At 44.7% G+C, this 20,945-nt stretch overlaps 2 protein-coding genes across 6 annotated transcripts in view; one reads left to right on the top strand and one right to left on the bottom strand.

Annotated features, from left to right (window-relative positions):
- Nucleotides 1-20,945, top strand: part of EIF2AK1 (eukaryotic translation initiation factor 2 alpha kinase 1) — a 40,188-nt gene that overhangs the window by 12,370 nt on the left and 6,873 nt on the right. For 3 of the 4 annotated variants that reach the window (XM_008018720.3, XM_008018718.3, XM_037995449.2), the window contains 8 exons: nt 483-520; nt 2,259-2,358; nt 3,200-3,280; nt 4,806-4,905; nt 6,522-6,582; nt 8,333-8,660; nt 10,955-11,066; nt 12,096-12,196. In XM_008018720.3, coding sequence (XP_008016911.3) covers nt 483-520; nt 2,259-2,358; nt 3,200-3,280; nt 4,806-4,905; nt 6,522-6,582; nt 8,333-8,660; nt 10,955-11,066; nt 12,096-12,196 — 921 coding nt within the window. The remainder of the gene's footprint in view (nt 1-482; nt 521-2,258; nt 2,359-3,199; nt 3,281-4,805; nt 4,906-6,521; nt 6,583-8,332; nt 8,661-10,954; nt 11,067-12,095; nt 12,197-20,945) is intronic. The other variant, XM_008018719.3, reaches the window with a different exon arrangement.
- ANKRD61 (ankyrin repeat domain 61) lies at nt 12,896-20,128 on the bottom strand. 2 transcript variants are annotated; one of them, XM_008018713.3, is made up of 3 exons: nt 19,013-20,128; nt 17,346-17,443; nt 12,896-14,467 (listed from the first exon to the last, which is right to left on the bottom strand). In XM_008018713.3, exons 1-3 carry the CDS (start codon nt 19,226-19,228, stop codon nt 13,465-13,467), a joined length of 1,317 nt encoding a protein of 438 aa, XP_008016904.3. In that variant the 5' UTR covers nt 19,229-20,128; the 3' UTR covers nt 12,896-13,464. The 2 variants fall into 2 exon arrangements, with proteins under 2 accessions (XP_008016904.3, XP_072868901.1); XM_073012800.1 differs by having other exon boundaries at nt 17,346-17,440.

Raw genomic sequence — 20,945 nt, 5'->3', positions numbered from 1 at the left:
TTGAAATATTTTCATTTGTGGCCGGGCGTGGTGGCTCAAGCCTGTAATCCCAGCACTTTGGGAGGCCGAGACGGGTGGATCACGAGGTCAGGAGATCGAGACCATCCTGGCTAACACGGTGAAACCCCGTCTCTACTAAAAATACAAAAAACTAGCCGGGCGAGGTGGCGGGCGCCTGTAGTCCCAGCTACACGGGAGGCTGAGGCAGGAGAATGGCGTAAACCCGGGAGGCAGAGCTTGCAGTGAGCTGAGATCCAGCCACTGCACTCCAGCCTGGGCGACAGAGCGAGACTCCGTCTCAAAAAAAAAAAAAAAAAAGAAATATTTTCATTTGTAAACTCTTAAGTAATGCTGAAAAAGCCAATGTTTTTTTAAATACTGTTTGTGTATTTGGGGTTGTTAATGTAATACTGAATTTTGATAGATTCTTTATTCCATGCAAGTTTTCCAAATGCTTTTAAAAAACAATTTTTTAATTGTAGGATCCCTGTGAGGATGTTTCTCATATTCAGAAAATCAGGTATGTGTGAGAAACTTTCTTGATTATGCAGACTATTGAAAAGAAATCAGTATCAAGAAAATAGTGGTTTGAGGTTAAAACATAATATCGTTAGTATTGTTTATGAACATGAAACACTTGGTTCTCAGCAACTGAGTACTGCTCCAAGACTTACTTTGCTTCTCATTCCCCCCTCTTTGATCCTCTGCCTTTCAGCATTTAGTGTGGATTCCATGGTCACACTCTTAATTCAGATTTCTGATACCCAGGCTCTGCTGGGGGACCATTGAATTTTGGCTAGTTTAAATACTACTTTAAAATCTAACTGGTCTGACCTGAATATTCATCAGCTCATTAATAGATAAGCATGTGGTCTATCCCTGCACTAAAGTGTTATTCATCTATTAAAAGGAATGAAGTACTGATTCATGCTACAATATAGATGAATCTTGAAAACATCCTACGTAAAAACAGCCAGTCATAAAAGGCCACATATTGTGTGATTTTGTTTCTATGAAATGTCCAGAGTAGGTGAATCCGTGGAGATGTAAATAGTGGTTTTATGTGGGGTGGTGGGTAAATAGTGGGGTAAGGGAAGGATGGGGAGTGAAAGCCAATGGATATAGGGTTTATTTTGGGGGTGATGGAAATATTCTGAAATTAGGTGGCGGTGATGGTTGCACAACTCTATGTACTAAAAACCACTGAATTGTACATTCAAGAGAGGTGAATTTGACAATATGTGAATTATAGCTTGATAAAAATAAAGCACTGTACATTAAAAAAAAATCTAACTGGTCTACATCATTAAGAAATTTAAGTAGCTGCGTGTGGTGGCGCATACCTGTAGTCCCAGCCACTCGGGAGGCTGAGGCAGGAGGATTGCTTGAGCCCAGGAGTCCTGGGCTATAGTGCACTATGCCAGTCTGATGTCCGCATAAAGTTTGGCATAGTGTGGTGACCTTGACTTCCCTGGAGCAAGGGACCACCAGGTTGCCTAAGGAGGAGTGAACTAGCTCAGGTTGGAAACAGAGTAGGTCAGTACTCTGGTGCTGCTTAGTAGCAGGATCACACCTGGGAATAGCCACTGCAGTCTAGCCTGGGCAACATAGCTAGACCCTGTCTTAGACGAAAAAGAAATAAAAAATACATTTCAGTGATTTTTTTTTTCTTTTTTTGAGACGAAGTCTTTCTCTGTCACCCAGGCTGGAATACAGTGGCACAACCTTGGCTCACTGCAACCTCCGCCTCCTGGGTTCAAGCAGTTCTCCTGCCTCAGCCTCCCGAGTAGCTGGGATTACAGGAACCCACCACCACACCTGGCTAATTTTTGAATTATTACTAGAGACGGGGTTTCACCATGTTGGCCAGGCTGGTTTTGAACTCCTGACCTCATGATTCACCCTCCTCGGCCTCCCAAAGTGCTAGGATTACAGGCGTGAGCCACCATGCCCAGCTGAAATTTCAGTAAATTTATTTCTGAGCTTAGCTAACCAACTGCTGGCTGTTAGTGATTCTTAGGATTTCTGCTGTACAACCCTGGTAATGATTTCTACTTGGAATACCAGTTACTGGTAAAACACTTGATTGTGTTTTCTTCATAGGGATGAAAAATTTCATTTTAGCCCATCCTTTCCAAATCAGCACAACTTAGTGATACATGAGGTTTGTGAGGTTAGTTATCCCGTGAGCATGAAGTATCCTGGAACGTTTTGATTCTCTCACGTTTTAATATTGATTGATTGTATTTAACTTTCAGATCAAGGGAAGTAGCCTTTGAAGCACAGACTTCACGTTACTTAAATGAATTTGAAGAAGTTGCCATCTTAGGAAAAGGTGGATACGGAAGAGTATACAAGGTAGTCTTCCACGTACTTGTTTTGACCTAGTACCCTAAATAATTGTATTTTGAGACATTGTTTTCATTATTCTTTTATTTATTTATTTATTGTGAGACGGAGTCTCGCTTTGTCGCCAGGCTGGAGTGCAGCGGCGCAGTCTCAGCTCACTGCAACCTCTGACTCCCTGGTTCAAGCTATTCTCCAGCCTCAGCCTCCTGAGTAGCTGGGATTACAGGCATGCGCCACTACACCCAGCTAATTTTTGTATTTTTAATAGAGACGGGATTTCACCATGTTGGCCAGGATAGTCTTGATCTCCTGACCTCGTGATCCACCCACCTCAGCCTTCCAAAGGGCTGGCATTACAAGTGTGAGCCACCGTGCTTGGCCTGTTTTCATTATTATTATATGAAGTACTCAAAGGAAAATTCCAAGAAATCACGTATATTTACTTTTCTTTAACATTTGTCATTTACGGGGAAGTGCGCAGGTTGTAATGTTTTCCTAACTGTGTTGATTCTTTACGTGGGTTTTGGAAACTTTGAATTTTTGACCTATAGTTAATTTTAATTAAAAATGTGTTACTAAAAAAAGTTGTGCTACTGTGTTTTGAGCTTGCATAGACCTTTTGCTAACATTCCCGTTCTTCAGCCGAGAGCTTCTTCGGAGCTACACTCCCAACACTATCTGAAAAGCTCTTGATCTGGCTGACTTCCCTGAACATAGTAAGGAGACATGTCTTTAGCTATATTTTAACTCTTTGGCTAGTTTGGATTGTTTAAGCTCAGATTAAAAGAACTTCTTTATTCAGTTAAAGTTGAATGACACAATATACTTTGTCTTTTCTTCTACTTTTCAGGTCAGGAATAAATTAGATGGTCAGTATTATGCAATAAAAAAGATCCTGATTAAGGGTGCAACTAAAACAGATTGCATGAAGGTATGATTTTTAAAAATTACTTATTTTGAATAATTGTGTATTTAGTTCTTTTTGAAAGAGTTATACATGTATGTGTGTATATTTGGCAAAAATAGGCAGTGTGGAATTTCCAGTTTACTAGGAACGGGGTTACAGTAAAGTACCAAAATTAAATTATTATTATTATTATTTGAGATGGAGTTTCGCTCTTTTGCCCAGGTTGGAGTGAAGTGGCGTGATCTTGGCTCACTGCAACCTCCGCCCCCCTGGGTTCAAGGATTCTCCTGCCTCCCAAGTAGCTGAGATTATAGGTGCCTGCCACCATGCCTGTTTAATTTGTGTGTGTGTGTGTGTGTGTATATATATATATAATTTTTAAAATATATTTCTTAAAATAAATGATTGATATATAATATAGCTAGTTATGAAAAAACAGGAGCCCAGTTCCAGTTCAGTCTTCTCTCTGACATGCTGTGTGGTTCTGGATGAGTTGCCCAGTCCTCTGAGCCATTTCTGTCACCTGCCCTGAAATAGTAGTGACAGTATTGATTTTACTTACCTTGGAGGACTGGGGTAGGAATCAAAAGAGAGAATGGTGATAAGTGTGCCATAAAAAGTGTAAAGTACTATATAAATATGTTATTTAGTTGCTATAACAATTACCATTTGTCTCTCAAAAATATTTCCATTATATTGGCCGGGTGCAGTGGCTCACGCCTGCAATCCCAGCACTCTGGGGGGCCGAGGCAGACAGATCACTTGAGGCCAGGAGTGTGAGACCAGCCTGGCCAACATGGCACAACCATGTCTCTACTAAAAACACAAAAATTAGCGGGGTGTGGTAGTGCATGCTTGTAATCCCAGCTACTCGGGAGGCTGAAGCACGAGAATGACTTGAACCTAGCAAGACTTGAACCCAGCAAGCAGAGGTTGCAGTGAGCCAAGATGGCACCACTTCACTCCAGCCTGGGCAATAGAGCGAGACAATGTCTCAAAAAAAAAAAAAAAGATTCCATTATTTTAACATAATGTAGATGCCTTGTACAGAGGAGTTTTCATTACAGATGCTCCTCCATCTTATGATGGGATTATGTCCTGATAAACCCATCATAAGTTGAAAATATTGTAAACTGGAGACGGAGTTTCGCTCTGTCGCCCAGGCTGGAGTGCAGTGGCGAGATCTTGGCTCACTGCAGGCTCCGCCTCCCGGGTTCACGCCATGGAGATGTATTTTAATATGCATAACCTACCGAACTTTGTAGCTTACCCTGCCTACCTTAAATGTGCTCCAAACACTTACATCACTCAATAGTTGGACAGAATCATCTAGCACAAAGCCTATTTTATAATAAAATACCACATATCTCATGCACCGCATATTGCAAGCCAGGGAAAAGATCAAAATTCAAAGTATGTCAAAAATTGTGATGTCTTCACACCATTGTAAGTCAGGGGCCGTCTGTATTTTGCTCTGGAACAAGAAGTATTGCATAAACATTTAACAAGTTATCAGCAAAAGGCAGATCTAATTCCATTTCTTTTCTAGGTCCTACGGGAAGTGAAGGTGCTGGCAGGTCTTCAGCACCCCAATATCGTTGGCTATCACACTGCGTGGATAGAACATGTTCACGTGATTCAGCCACGAGGTAAGCCGTTTTTGATGATGTGGTAGTTGAAGCATTGGCAAACTTCAGCCCGTGGACTAAATCTGGCCTGCCCTTGTTTTTGTACATACCACAAGGTGAGAATGGTTTTAACATTTATTTTTATTTTTGTTTTTTCCGAGATGGAGTCTCGCTCTGTTGCCCATGCTGGAGTGCAGTGGCATGATCTCGGCTCACTGCAACCGCTGCTTCCCGGGTTCATGCCATTCTTCTGCCTTAGCCTCCTGAATAGCTGGGGCTACAGGCACCCGCCACCACGCTTGGCTAATTTTTTTTTTTTTTTTTTTTTTTTGTAGTTTTTAGTAGAAATGGGTTTCACCGTGTTGGCCAGGATGATCTCAATCTCCTGACCTCGTGATCTGCCTGCCTCGGCCTCCCAAAGTGCTGAGGTTACAGGCGTGAGCCACCGTGCCCAGCCAGTTTTTATATTTTTAAACATTTAAACAAAATCAAAAGCTTTTGTGAAATTAATTTGTGAAATTAATTTCTGTTTTTGAGACAGAGTCTCGCTCTGTCACCCAGGCTGGAGTGTAGTGGCGTGATCTTTGCTCACTGCAACCTCCACCTCCTGGGCTTATGTGATTACTCTGCCTCAGCCTCCTGAGTAGCTGGGATTATATGTGTGCGCCACCACGCCTGGCTAATTTTTGTACTTTTACTAGAGATGGGGTTTCACCATGTTGCCCAAGCTGGTCTCGAACTCTTCACCTCGAGTGATCCATGTGCCTCGGTCTCCCAAAGTGCTGGGACTATAGGCATGAGCCTCTGTGCCTGGCCCAAAATTTAAATGTCAATAAATAAAGCTTATTAGAACACAGGCTCATTCATTTATATATTGTCTATGGCTGCTTTTTACATTTATATTTAGCCGGGGGTGGTGGCTTATGCCTATAATCCCAATACTTTGGGAGGCCGAGGCAGGCAGATCACAAGGTCAGGAGTTCGAGACCAGCCTGGCCAATATGGTGAAACCCCATCTCTAATAAAAATACAAAAATGATCTGGGCATGGTGGTGAGGACCTGTAGTCCCAGCTACTCAGGAGACTGAGGCAGGAGAATCACTTGAACCCGGGAGGTGGAGGTTGCAGTGAGCTGAGATCATGCCACTACACTCCACCCTGGGTGACAGAGCGAGAATCTGTATCAAAAAAAAAAATAATAATAATTTTGTTTTAAAAATAGAGATCAGGAATCTCACTATATTGTGCATGCTGTTGTTAAACACCTGAGCTCAAGTGATCCTTGAGCCTTGGCCTCCCAAAGAGTTGGGATTACAGGCATGAGCCACTGGGCCTATGGCTGCTTTTATACCATAACAGAATTGATCAGTTACAGCAGGGTCCCAGAGGGCCCTAAAACCTAAAATATTTACTATCAAGCCGTCTGTCATGTTTGCCGACCTCTAGTGTGGTTGCATGGCTTTGTTTTGATGGTTCCTAACATGTGCCATTTGAATAAACTTTTTGTATTTTGCCAGAAGGTCATGACAGTTTTAGACTTATAGTCTCATTTGACACAGTTTGTATATTTTAACTCAGTCTTTGACTACAAATTGAAAAACTGGGCTGTTTGAACATGATTGTTTGTTTTTGTGCAGCAGACAGAGCTGCCATTGAGTTGCCAACTCTGGAAGTGCTCTCCGACCAGGAAGAGGACAGGTATGTGAACTGGTGTGTCCTGTTATATATTAGGATGTTACCTCTTGTCACCTGCATTGGGTTTGTGTGTGTGTGTGTGTGTGTGTGTGTGTGTGTGTGGCACAGTCTCACTCTGTTGCCCAGACTAGATTGCAGTGGCACAATCTCGGCTCACTGCAGCCTTCGCCTCCTGTGTTCCAGCGATTCTCCTGCCTCAGCTTCCCGAGTAGCTGGGACTATAGGCGCCCACCAGCACACCTGGTTAATTTTTTGTATTTTTAGTAGACACAGGGTTTCACCATGTTAGCCAGGGTGGTCTTGATCTCCTGAACTTGTGATGCGCCTGCCTTGGCCTCCCACAGTGCTGGGATTACAGGTGTGAACCATCGCGCCTGGCCTGCATTGAGCTATCTTTGTCTTTTGCTACAAGGACCTCAGGAGGAGTGTTTTCGACTTTGCTTATTTTCATTACAAAATGTTAAATTATTTCTTCCTTTCAGATATTTCCTGTCAGTAGGTTTTTTTTTTTTTTTTTTTGAGATGGATTCTTGCTCTATTGCCCAGGCTGGAGTACAGTGACGTGATCTCAGCTCACTGCAAGCTCTGCCTCCCAGGTTCAAGTGATCCTCCTGACTTAGCTTCCCCAGTAGCTGGGATTATAGACCTGCACCACTATGCCTGGCTAAGTTTTATAGTTTTAGTAGAGACGGGGTTTCACCATATTGGCCAGGCTGGTCTCGAACTCCTGAACTCAGGTGATCTGCCTGCCTTAGCCTCCCAAAGTGCTGGGATTACAGGTGTGAGCCACTGCGCCTGGCCTGTTTTTTATTATTTTTGTTGAGACAGGGTCTTGATCTTTCGCCCAGGCTGGAGTGAAGTGGTATGATCTCAGCTCACTGCAGCCTCCAACTCCTAGACTCAAACAATCCTCCCACCTTAGCTGCCTGAGTAGCTGGGACTACAGGCTTGTGCCACCATGTCTGGCTAATTTTTGTGTTTTTTGTAGAGATGGGGTTTTGCCATGGTGCTCAGGCTAGCCTCCAACTCCTGGCTCAAGTGATCCTCCTGCCTTGGCCTACTGAAGTGTTGGGATTACAGGCGTGAGCCACTCTGCCAGACCTGTACATTGACTTTTTTTTTTTTTTTTTTGAGACAGAGTCTCACTCTGTTGGCCAGGCTGGAGTGCAGTGGCGCGATCTCGGCTCACTGCAACTTCTGCCTCCCAGGTTCAAGTGATACTCTTGCCTCAGCCTTCTGAGTAGCTGGGACTCTAGGTGCCTGCCACCACGCCCAGCCAATTTTTGTATTTTTTAGTAGAAACGACGTTTCACCATATTGGCCAGGCTGGTCTCGAACTTCTGACCTCGTGATCTGCCTGCCTTGGCCATCCAAAGTGGTGAGATTACAGGCGTGAGCCACTGCACCTGGCCAACTTTTTTTTTTTTTTTTGGAGACGGAGTCTCACTCACTTCGTCGCCCAGGCTGGAGTACAGTGGCACGATCTCGGCTCACTGCAACCTCCACCTCCTGGGTTCAAGTCATTTTCCTGCCTCAGCCTTCCCAGTAGCTGGGATTACAGGCGTATGCCACTATACCCGGCTAATTTTTGTATTTTTTAGTTGAGATGGGGTTTTACCATGTTGAGTAGGCTGGTCTCTAACTCCTGACCTTAAGTGATCCGCCTGCTTCGGCCTCCCAAAGTGTGGGATTACAGGCATGAGCCCCTGCGCTCAGCCCATTGACTTTTATGTTTACTATTTTTTTTTTTCAGAGACCAATATGGTGTTAAAAATGATGAAAGTAGCGGCTCATCCATTGTCTTTGCTGAACCCACCCCAGAAAAAGGAAAACGCTTTGGAGAATCTGACACTGAAAATCAGAATAACAAGTCGGTGAAGTATACCACCAGTTTAGTCATAAGAGACTCCGGTGAACTTGAGTCAACCCTGGAGCTCCAGAAAAATGACTTGGCTGGTTTGTCTACCAGTTCAATTATGGAACAGCAGCTGCCACTCAGGCGTAATTCCCACCTAGAGGATAGTTTCACATCCACTGAAGAATCTTCCGAAGAAAATGTCAACTTTTTGGGTCAGACAGAGGTAGATTACTTTCCCAGACCTTCCTAGTTTGTCCAGTAGTGATTGTATTGAGGACTGTGCAGGTGTGTGGCCTTCTCTCACCCACTCTCAGCTCCGGCACTTCTGCCCTGCGTTCAGTCTCTTGTACTGGCCACGTTCCCCTTGCCATGTGGCCTTTGTGTTTGGTTCTCCCTTCTTCACTTAGTTAACTCCTCCACATCCTTTTCTGGCCTCGCCCCTGGCCATTTTCAGCTCCAGATCATCTTGAGTGTGTACCCTGGAGTTAGCGGCCTCACTCAAACTCTGTTTCTGTTGTATGTTAGCATCATGCTATAAAGATACATTTATGCAAAAAGATTTTGTAGCATGACTCTAGGTGGGTCCCAGTAGGATTACCAGATCAGTATTCAGGATACTCTTTTTCGTTTTAAAATTAATTTAATTTTAATTGTAGTTTTCAGGATGCTCTTGTTGAGGGTTATACTGATAACAACCCTCCTTTCATGGTCATGCTGCCACCATGCTTTCACCAGTATTTTAAGTAGTAATATTAAAACCATGAACATTGGGCTGGGTGTGGTGGCTCACGCCTATAATCTCAGCAGTTTGGGAGGCCGAGGAGGGCAGATCACCTGAGATCAGGAGTTTGCGACCAGCCTGGCCAACAAGGTGAAACCTCGTCTCTACTAAAAATACAACAATTAGCCAGGCGTGATGGTGTGTGCCTGTAGTCCCAGCTACTCAGGAGGCTGAGGCAGGAGAATCGCTTGAACCTGGGAGGTGGAAGTTGCAGTGAGCCAAGATTGCGCCACTGCACTCTAGCCTGGGTGACAAGAGCACGACTCTGTTTCAAAATAAATAAATAAATAAATAAATAAATAAATAAATAAATAAATAAAACTAAAAACATGAAAATTAACAGGGTCTACACATAATCTGTCTTGTTAGGATTATAAAACTGTGTATACTATCTACATAGACACAGTGCAGAATTAATTCTTGTCCCGGAATATGTGTTTCTGAGCCTGTGTTTTTTTTTTTTTTTGAGACAAAGTTTTGCTCTTGTCATCCAGGCTGGAGTACAGTGGCATGATCTCAGCTCGTTGCAACCTCTGCCTCTTGGGTTCAAGCAATTCTCCTGCCTCAGCCTCCCGAGTAGCTGGGATTACAGGCACCCACCACCTCGCCCAGCTAATTTTTTGTATTTTTAGTAGAGACGGGGTTTCACCATATTGGCCAGGCTGGTCTTGAACTCCTGACCTCAGGTGATCCGCCCACCTCAGCCTCCCAGAGTGCTGGGATTACAGGCATAAGCCACTGCACACGACTGAGCCTGTGCTTTTATTTTATTTATTTATTTTTTTGGAGACGGAGTCTCGCTCTGTTGTCCAGGCTGGAGTGCAGTGGTGGGATCCCTGCTCACTGCAACCTCCACCTCCCAGGTTCAAGCGCTTCTCCTGCCTCAGCTTGCTGAGTAGCTGGGACTACAGGCGCCTGCTACCATGCTTGGCTAATTTTTTTGTATTTCTAGTAGAGACGAGGTTTCACTATGTTGATCAGGCTGGTCTCAAACTCCTGACCTCATGATCTGCCCGCCTTGGCTGTCCAAAGTGCTGGGATTACAGGTGTGAGCCACCGCGCCTGGCTGAGTCTGTGCTTTTTTATGAAACATAGAACTTTGAACACTTTCACCTGAATCTGGATGATTTGAGTTTGGGGGACTTTTCATCAGAATTGATTCATTTCTCTGTATTTTATTTGGAAAATTTTGTTAGATGCCTCAGTCAGATGGTATATACAGTGGGCTACAGTAAGCTTAATGTTTGCTTACCTTTTTATTGAATAAGTTATTAGTTGTGTACAATGTGAAGCCAGACAAAGTATATATACTTTGTAGAAATATATAGAGTAGTAGAATATCATACAGCCATTCTTTGTTGCTTTCTCTTAGCTTTAAAACCTGTTTATGTAGCAAGCAGCCCCGTTTCAGGACCAGTTACTCCGGGTCACAGTTGAGAGTTTCTGCCACTGGACTCCTGCCTGACTTCAGCCTGGCCCCCCCCTTCTGCTGGTATTACAACACCCTGTTTTAATTATCGCTCTCCTTATCTGTTGCTTTCATTAGACTTTGGCCTTCTTGGGTGGGCCTGTGTCCTCAGCAGTTCTGTCTTGCAAAGGGAAGTCCACACAGGTTAAATGACTTCCCTAGAGGCCTACTATCTTGGCCCAGAATAGGCAGATGAGTATTTGTTGGCTAGATGAATAATGCGAGTGAATCGTGCAAAGATGGGAGCCGGCACTACCTCCTCTCCTAGGCCCAGTACCACCTGATGCTGCACATCCAGATGCAGCTGTGTGAGCTCTCGCTGTGGGACTGGATAGCCGAGAGAAACAAGCGCAGCCGGGAGTGTGTGGACGAGTCTGCCTGTGAGTACCATCTGGGTCTGCCGGGCCAGGAAATAGACACAGTCACATCTTCCCCATCTCATGTAGGAGTTGCCTCCAGGTGCTTTGTGTTTCTTTTTTATTTATTTTGTTTTATTTTTTGAGACAGAGCCTTGCTCTGTTTGTTGCTCAGGCAGGAGTGCAGTGGTGCATTCACTGCTCCCTATAGCCTCGGCCTCCCTGGCTCAAGCGATCCTCCCACCTCAGCCTCCTGAGTAGCTGGGACTACAGGTGCATGCCACTATGTCTGGCTGATTTTGAAAAAAAAAATTTTGTAGAGACAAGGTCTCATTATCCTGCCCAGGCTGGTCTCCAGCTCCTGATCTCAAGCAATCCTCCTGTCCCCACCTCCCAGAGTGCTGAGATTATGGGCATGAGCCTCTGCGCTTGGCCAGAATTTTTTGTTTACCAATTTTTGTGTGAGTCCTATAAAACCTCTCCATCCTCTAAATGTATGTCATCATATTAATAGATGAATTAATGTACTTACATTTTTGCGGCCATATGCCGTGTCATTTTTGGAAAGTGAGGCATTCCAGATGATTGACTCGTACTCCTGGAGCTAACATATTCTATCTTTTTTCTTACTCCATTATTTGTAATAATATCTTTAATCCTCTGTGGGCTAGGATACCAGATTTATTAGCATTAAATCCCAGAATGTCAAGAGTTGAAGGGAACTTAAACTTTATCAAATCTAGTTGCCTGATACCCAAGAATTATGTAAAAAGTCATCAATACAGGGGAGGGCTCTGAGTGAAGTTAGAGGTACTTTCTTTCTGGTTGACAGAGTCCATCAACTGTTCAGTGCTGCTTTGTGATGGTTTGTTTGCTAGCTGAGGAAGCCTTTGTGCTTATTTCTAGGTTTTAGACCATTCTGCCTTGACTTTGTTGAAAATCTGATTGTTCTTAAGTGTCAGATGTTAATGTATTTAGAATGACATTAATATTTAAATGCCAATGTAATAAGTAAAGAAATTACAGAAATAAAACTGGTTTTTTTACTTCAAGGTCCTTATGTTATGGCCAATGTTGCAACAAAAATTTTTCAAGAATTGGTAGAAGGTGTGTTTTACATACATAACATGGGAATTGTGCATCGAGATCTGAAGGTAAGTGGGGGCGATGAAATCATTGAAAGCAGTGGTAGCTTTGTATCAGGGATGACTTGATGATGGTTCATTGAATTAAATAAGATTACATGTCCTAGTTCATTTGTTTAGGAGGTTATAATTACTGTCAGACAAATCATTGTTCGATAGATCCAGAGTGAGAAAACATTAGGTTGAAATTTTTTTTTTTTTTGAGACAGCGTCTCGCTCTGTCACCCACGCTGGAGCGCAGTAGCGCGATGCCTAGGCTCCAATGCCTAGGCTCACGCGATCCTCCCACCTCGGCCTCCCTGGTAGCTGAGACTACAGGCATGCCCAGCTAATTTTTAAATTTCTTTTTTTGAGATGGAGTCTCGCTCTGTTGCCCAGGCTGGAGTGCAGTGGCACAATTTCGACTTACTGCAAGCTCTGCCTCCCGGGTTCACACCATTTTCCTGCCTCAGCCTCCCAAGTAGCTGGGACTACAGGCGCCCGCCACCACGCCCAGATAATTTTTTGTATTTTTAGTAGAGACGGGGTTTCACCGTGTTAGCCAGGATGGTCTCGATCTCCTGACCTCGTGATTCGCCCGCCTCGGCCTCCCAAAGTGCTGGGATTACAGGCGTGAGCCACCGTGCCTGGCCAATTTTTTTGTAGAGATAGAGTTTTGCTATGTTGCCCAGGTTGATCTTGAACTCCTGGGCTCAAGTGATCCTCCCATCTCGACCTCCCAAAGTGCTGGTATTGCAGGTGTGAGCCACCGCACTTGGTTGTAAGTTGACTTTTTTAAAGTAGTAATTTTTGGGTATTTGAAAATCCTCTGTGGAGTATGAGTACTTTTTTTCAGGTAGTAAGTGTGCTCTGAGTACTGATAAAATCAGTGGTGCTAAATGTTACTTAGTGCTGACAGAAATACTCATTTATTGTTGCAGACTTAGAGGTAAACTCTATAATTACTCATCTTAAAGTTTAACAAAATGGGAAGTTTTTTTTTTTGTTTTTTTGTTTTTTGCTGTTTTTAAAAAGTCTGTAATGACTATTTGGTTTTTATCCACAAAAGACTATCAAGAAAGAGAGAAAATACATTTGTGTCTTTGGCTGAAGAGATTGACATTAATTTGCTTACTTTTCAGCCCGAAGTTAAATCATGGAAAGGGCATGAAAAAACAAATCTAGGAACAAAAATGTTAGTAGGCAAATCACTTTATTTTTTGGAAAGTGTTCAAGAACCAGTAGTTTGTACATTTGGGATGTCAAAGGTGATAGATTAAGCATTTTCTGGGACATGTCTAGCCAGAAAATGCAGTTTGAGTGGCTGGAAGTCCCTGCTGCTGTGAAGCTGGGAGGTCTTGTTTCAGGAGGTATGCCAGGTCGTAACAGCAGTAGACCGAATTCCATATCGTCACCGGGAGAAGTTGCTTCAAGTGCTGTTTGTATTTCTCCCCGTAAATATTCCTGATGTTTCTTTTGCAGATACCCTGTAGGGATAAAGGTTTTTGCGATTGCTTTATTAGGGTGTCCCTTAAGAGGCGGAATTCTGGTAGCATGATTCCTGCAGGGAGAATTCCTTGGTTATTGGTCATTCTCAGAGGATAAGTGTGATAAAGTAGCCTGGCCAGAAGTGCCGTATCTCTTACATTGAAACTGCGCTGAAGGTACATATAAATTGGAGATTCCCCGTTTCTTGTTAAAATGTTCACATTTGCTTCAAAGTCAAGCAGGAGATTGATGATGGCCTCTCTGCCTCCAAAGCATGCCTCGTGGATGGCTGTTTGGCCTTTGTAGTCCTGGGCGTTGACTGTGGCTCCGTGAGTGAGCAGCAGACGGATGCAGCTGACCCCCGCCCCGAGCAGTCGGCCTGCTTTGCTTGATGCGGTGCACACTGCAAGCTTCAGGGGCGTGTTTCCCGTGGAAGAGACAGCACAGTTGACGTTTGCTCCACAGGCAATGAGCATTTCCATCATCTCCTTATTCAGCATGTTTGCAGCCATGTGAAGGGGCGTCATGCTGGCTTCATTAATAGCATTGACATCGGCACCATTTTGGGCCAAAATGGAGAGAACTGGATAGCAACCATATGCTATGGCCAGGTGGAGTGGTGAACGTTTGTTGCTTTCCCCTTGAGCATTAACTTGAGCCCCATGTGCACACAGGATGCGGAGACACGTGATGGCGTTATTCTGAATGTCTGTCAGGATCCTGTGCATTCTGTTGCCTGGTTTTGCCCACGTGGTGGAAGTGACTGGCCAGTGCAGTAGTATTAAGTTGAGTGTGGTGAGGCCTGTCGTGTCCCTAGAATGGGTATTGATTACACGTTACACTGAATTCACAGTGGGAATGGCTCTACGTGAACAGTTAATGCTTAAGAAGCCAATATTTATTTGAAGTCAGACCCTTTAGTTACCTTAAGGATGTGTTTCACAATCTGTATTGCTGAGTAGTTTCTCGCTATCCCAGGGTTTTTCGGGGGATGTGGTGGGATGTATCCCTATACGATGGGGCCTAGCTTCATTTTTTATATACATAAATTTTTTTTTTTGAAAAATTCTTTTCACTTTTCTACAATGTTGTGAAGGAGGCCCAGCTTCTTGGAGCGGCCTATTTTTACCCGTGCTGCCCCCACTAGGGCTGTGTCCCTCCAAGGCTGTATCTTAGTGATTTCTGCAGCCTGGCACCTCACATAGTGCTGGGCTGGGTTACTGGCTTTCCGTGAAATTGTGTGGACTTGAGTGTGATCTGTTATCACCATAGAAGTGAGCTGTGAAGGCCCAGACTCCTGTTGACTCCTTTCTTAGTGGCTCTGTCTCTGCTCTCCTACCTGACATTTTTATGCCTGAGTGTGTAGGGAGCAGAAGAAGTGACAGGGGTTGAATCTGAAGACCTGTGGTCATTCCGAAGTTCATTCCCTGCTCCAAGCCAGGTGGAATGAGCATTTTACAACTTGGCCCTCATCGCAGAAGCGCTTCCAAAAATGCCTTTGTTTTGGCAGAGAAAAGGGAAGGTTTATTATGTAAATCTAACTCCTCTGCTGAAATTAGAAAATGATTTCAGTTCACATATATCTGTTCAGCGTGAGGCCCTAGGCTATGGATATGGTGAAACAGCAGGTGGCCCCTACCTTTGTAGGGCTTACAGTCTAGCAGGGAAGATAGACGTGGAACAGTGAAACAGCGCAGTAAATACTGGAAGCCGGCAGAGTTCTAGAGGGGTGCAAAAGCCTCACATAGCGCATGCGGTGTGCAGGGTAGGAAAGGGTCCCCTGAGGAGAATGGGGCGAGTCTGTGATGGTCGAGATGTGGAAGGGACTTCGAGAGGACTTGCAGAGCTGGGGTGGGGTGCTCAGGGAGAGTCTGGGAGCAAGACAGGCGGGTGGGTTCTTCTGGAGCGTGGTAAGGATTTGGGGCAAGAAGTTCTATTATTATTATTATTGGGATGGAGTTTCGCTCTGTCGCCCAGGCTGGAGTACGGTGGCGTGATTTCGGCTCACTGCAGTTGCCGCCTCGTGGGTTCAAGTGATTCTCTTGCTTCAGCCTCCCTAGTAGCTGGGATTACAGGCACCTGCCACCATGCCTGGCTAATTTTTGTATTTTTAGTAGAGATGGGTTTCACCATGTTGGTCAGGCTGGTCTCGAACTCCTGACCTCATGATCCACCCACCTCGGGATCCCGAAGTGCTGGGATTACAGGCGTGAGTCACTGTGCCCAGCCTATATACTACTTAATTCTTTCATTCACTCAGATAGTATTACTGGGCACTTGCTAAGTATCAGGCGTTGATTTGGTTGAGGTGGTGGAGATACAGTGGTGCACAAGGTGAACTTGTCTTTCATGCGACTTACCTTCTAGTGGAGAGTAATAAACAAGAAAATCCATTATCAGCCAGGCACGGTGGCTCACGCCTATAATCCCAGCACTTTGGGAGACTGAGGCGGGTGGATCACGAGGTCAGGAGATTGAGACCATCCTGGCTAACATGGCGAAACCCTGTCTCTACTAAAAATACAAGAAATTAGCCAGGCATGGTGGCGGGTGCCTATAGTCCCAGCTACCTGGGAGGCTGAGGCAGGAGAATGGCATGAACCCGGGAGGCGGAACTTGCAGTGAGCCAAGATTGCGCCACTGCACTCCAGCCTGGGGGACAGAGTGAGACTCTGTCTCAAAAAACAGACAAACAAGCCGGGCGCGGTGGCTCAAGCCTGTAATCCCAGCACTTTGGGAGGCCGAGACGGGTGGATCACGAGGTCAGGAGATCGAGACCATCCTGGCTAACACGGGGAAACCCCGTCTCTACTAAAAAATACAAAAAACTAGCCGGGCGAGGTGGCGGGCGCCTGTAGTCCCAGCTACTCCGGAGGCTGAGGCAGGAGAATGGCTTAAACCCAGGAGGCGGAGCTTGCAGTGAGCTGAGATCCGGCCACTGCACTCCAGCCCGGGCGACAGAGCAAGACTCCGTCTCAAAAAAAAAAAAAAATAGACAAACAAAAAAGAAAATCTATTGTCTACCTATAGTTTATTTTTCACACCTAACTTTGGTGGTTAAACTTATTGAGGGCCATGGCAAGGACTTTACTGCATTCCTCACACCACCACCATTGAGCACTTAATCCTCAGAATGTGCATTGATTTGGCAAAATGTTTGTGATGTTGGATTTTTCTCAGTGTTTCAGATTATCTCATCTACTCAGTAAAGACATTGGTTCATTCATAACATGATAATGTGTAGTCTATCACCTTGAAGAATGAACAAGTCCAAACCTAAGTGGAAAAAAATGTATGAACTGAAAAAAATCTATATCAGGTATCTCCTCACTTAGAAATGATTGCCAGTGAGGCTGGGTGCTGTGGCTGAAGGCTGTAATCCCAGCACTTTGGGAGGCCGAAGCAGGTGGATCACTTGAGGCCAGGAGTTCAAGACCAGCCTGGCCAACATGGTGAAACCCTGTCTCTACTAAAAATACAAAAGTTAGCCATGCATAGTGGTCTACGCCTGTAGTCCCAGCTACTCGGGAGGCTGAGGTGGGAGAAGCTCTTGAACCCAGGAAGTAGAGGTTGCAATGAGGCAAGATTGTGCCACTGCACTCCAGCCTGGGCGAAAGAGCAAGACCCCTGCCTCAAAAAAAAAAAAAAAAAAGAAGAAAAAAAGACATGATTTTCGGTGGAGTTAACTTACCTGACTTCTGGGTCAGCACCATGCTGTAACAGGCAGAGCAGACTCTGGGCCTTGTGGTACTTGGCAGCCAGATGGATGGGGATGATGGACTCTGTCTGCTTTGAAGGGAAAACAAAACACATTACAAGTGGCCCTGTGTAGTTAAAAATACTGTTTGTGTTAGCTTGCCATTTCAAAGGCAATACATTTATTTACTGTCTCATTGGCTCACTCTTTTTCTGGTATGTGCATTGAAAGTTTCCTTTTCTACTACCTGTTTTAAATGATCAAAATTCAGTGGATTCCCTACTATAAAATCTGTGTTTCACAGAAACGCACATTTACTGAGGCAACAGAAATAACACTCGAAAGCTCTGGAAAGTTTTGAAAGTTGATTCTTCCGAAGAGCCTGTGGTGTGATATTAATGGTACTTGCTATGAAGTCACTTAGTCCTTAAATTAACCCACAGGGTGATGGACAAGTAGGTGCCGTGTTATTGCCAAAGTCGTATTATCAGCAGTAAAACCTGAATCTTAAGGGTTTTCAAATATAACGCAGCATATGTTCTGTCTATGATTAGTAGAGCTGTTTGTGCCAACTCTTTTTTTTTTTTTTTTTTTTTTGAGACAGAGTCTTGCTCTGTCACCCAAGGCTGAAGTGCAGTGGCTGGATCTAAGTTCACTGCAAGCTCCGCCTCCCGGGTTTACACCATTCTCCTGCCTCAGCCTACCGAGTAGCTGGGACTACAGGCGCCCGCCACCTCGCCCGGCTTGTTTTTTGTATTTTTTTTAGTAGAGACGGGGTTTCACCGTGTTAGCCAGGATGGTCTGGATCTCCTGACCTCGTGATCCGCCCGTCTTGGCCTCCCAAAGTGCTGGGATTACAGGCGTGAGCCACCGTGCCCGGCCGCCAACTCCTAAAATACACACATGTAAGTAGTGGTTTTACACCGTGGCTATAAGATAAGACAGTAGGGTAAAAGAGAAGGTGACTTCCTTTTTGAAAAAAAAAATTTAATTGTAAAGGTAATAATCATTTTGTAAAAATTTAGAAACTGAAAATGTATATATTATAAAGGGAAAAACTATTTTTTGTTTGTTTGTTTGTTTGAGATGGAGTCTCGCTCTGTCATCCAGGCTAGAGAGTGCAGTGGTACGATCTCGGCTCACTGCAACCTCTGCCTCCTGAGTTCAAGCAATTCTCCTGCCTCAGCCATCTTGAGTAGCTGAGATTACAGGCTCCTGCCCACCGTGCCTGGCTAATTTTTGTATTTTTAGTAGAGACGGGGTTTTGCCATGCTGGCCAGGCTGGTCTCAAACTCCTGACCTCAGGTGATCCACCCACCTCGGCCTTCCAGAGTGCTGGGATCACAGGCGTGAACCACCGCGTCTGGCCGAAAAAGGGAAAAACTAATTTGACCACTCGGAGATGAGCACCATGGGTATGTTTGAGAGGTGATATGAATGGTCTTCCAGCCACACCGGATGTGGCGTTTTCTCATGTTGGTTTGTGTGTGACATGTGCAGGGGAGGCTTTCAGGGCTTTGGGGAGCACTGCAGTGTGTGGAGTGAGCTGGGGTCGTGCCTCGTCAGGGCTGTGAGCTTAGCAGGTTCACCAGCTTTAGATGATGCTCGTTTCTAAGCAGCCTGACTTTTTTCCAGAAGTGACTGAGCAGGAAAGAGGGTACCTGGCTCAGAAGTAATCTGCCGCTGGTGGAGTTGGGCAGAATGGCGATGGGCTGGTTGACAGGGTGATTTCTCAGGAGTACCTCGATCGCAGTGCAGTCTTCTCTCATGATGGCTTCATAGAGTTTTGAGTGAAGTGCTGCGGATGGGCCATCTTCCAGGGACATGGCACTGCCAACCACCAGGTCTCTGCTTCCTTTCCTGGGTATATTCCCCATGAGAAAAACGTGAAGACTTCAAGGGAAAATGTTGTTATGGAATTGGTCAGTTTCAGTCTCTTTATGATGATTCTTTCAGTTTAGTTCTAGAACTGTTCTAGAATTTGTCAAGAACTGTATCTGTGAAGGCAGTCCATCAAAGTTTGGAATCAAGTGTCCAGACTTTGTTCCTTGATCATACAATGTCAAATGTCAGCAGTTTTTAGGGTTTTCTACTCTATCATAAAGACATATCCAAGCTATTATCTTACACCTTTATTTCTGATTTCTCTCCAGTTCAAGTGTAGCTGAAACAATGATCAAAGCTAAAAAAGAGGAATTTATACATTAAAATACAAAGTTAAAATGACTACTTTTAAAGTAAGAAAAGTTTTAACCCAGTTTTTAGTTTTTATTGTAATAGAATCTTCCCTCTCCCCATTACAGGTTCCGTTCTTCTCTGGCATAGGAATAGTTTGAGAGAGGTTTTGGGTCTGCACTCGTTGCTTAAATAAAGCCATTTAGTGTGATTTCTTAGTTCCTAACCCTGGCTAATACATATGAGTTATCTGGGAGCTTTTAAGAAATATTCAAGTTGGCTGGGCGTGGTGGCTTATGCCTGTAATCCCAGCACTTTAGGAGGCCAGGGCAGGCAGAACACGAGGTCAAGAGATTGAAACCATGCAGGCCAACATGGTGAAACCCCGTCTCTACAAATATATTTTGTAAAAATACAAAAATTAGCTGGGAATGGTGACGTGCACCTGTAGTCCCAGCTACTCGGGAGGTTGAGGCAGGAGAATTGCTTGAACCTGAGAGGCGGAGGTTACAGTGAACCAAGATGGCGCCACTGCACTCCAGCCTGGCAACACAGCGAGACTCTGTCTTTAAAAAAAAAAATCAAAGTTTTTTCATAGTGTAAGAAGCATGCTCACCCATCCAAACCCAAAGAATGAACTTGGAGGCACAAAGAACAGTGAAAGTCAGACTTTTAATAGCAGTCTTGTAAGGTCGTGTGTCTGGTAGGCAGGTACACCCAGGGCAGTTACAACAGGTAATTTATCTCCTAGCGTGCAAGTCGCTACTTTGGTTCCTCATTGGTCAAGGACTACAGGGTTACGATCTTCCCGGAAGTCGCCTGAGTTGCATTATCCCCTTAGAAGGTTATACCCTGGTCCCTGCCCCACTTAAGTTTGGATTTCCCAATAATGAAACTGTCTTCCCTTTTATGGACTGACTTCTCCTTTACATCCTGTTCGCTTATTGTGATCTTCTAGGTGGATGAGCCATGCGGTTTGTTACATTCGCAGGCTAACTGCCAGTGCTTAGATTTATCATGCCTTGAAAAAGCCATTTAAAATGTTTTCTCACACATAGAAAATCACATCTCTGGATGCGACAAGACAGTTCTTTTCCTTTCCTTCCCTTTCCCGTTCCCTTACCTTTTTTTTTTTTTTCTGTCTTTGAGACAGAGCCTCCCTCTGTCGCCCAGGCTGGAGTGCAGTGGTGTGATCTCGGCTTGCTGCAACCTCTGCCTCCCAGGTTCAAGCAGTTCTGCCTCCGCCTCCCGAGTAGCTGGGATTACAGGCATGCACCACCACACCTGGCTAATTTTTGTATTTTTAGTAGAGACGGGGTTTCACCATGTTGGCCAGGCTGGTCTTGAACTCCTGACCTCAGGCGATTCACCCGCCTTGGCCTCCTGAGGTGCTGAGATTACAGGCGTGAGCCACCATGC

This window comes from Chlorocebus sabaeus, chromosome 28 (genome assembly GCF_047675955.1).
Source record: "Chlorocebus sabaeus isolate Y175 chromosome 28, mChlSab1.0.hap1, whole genome shotgun sequence".
In the NCBI taxonomy this organism is placed as follows: Eukaryota; Metazoa; Chordata; class Mammalia; order Primates; family Cercopithecidae; genus Chlorocebus; species Chlorocebus sabaeus.
The sequence above is the reverse complement of the archived record's forward strand: the minus strand, read 5'-3'. Positions and strand labels throughout refer to the sequence as shown.

Bases quoted from the DNA above. Each gene is read 5' to 3' on its own strand.
- ANKRD61 (XM_008018713.3), bottom strand. From the start codon at position 19,228: ATGGGGAATATACCCAGGAAAGGAAGCAGAGACCTGGTGGTTGGCAGT. The intron at 17,444-19,012 runs GTACCCTCTTTC...TTCCCTTCAAAG, and splicing joins GCAGATTACTTCTGAGCCAG to CAGACAGAGTCCATCATCCC. The intron at 14,468-17,345 runs GTAAGTTAACTC...TACCCATTCTAG, and splicing joins GGTGCTGACCCAGAAGTCAG to GGACACGACAGGCCTCACCA.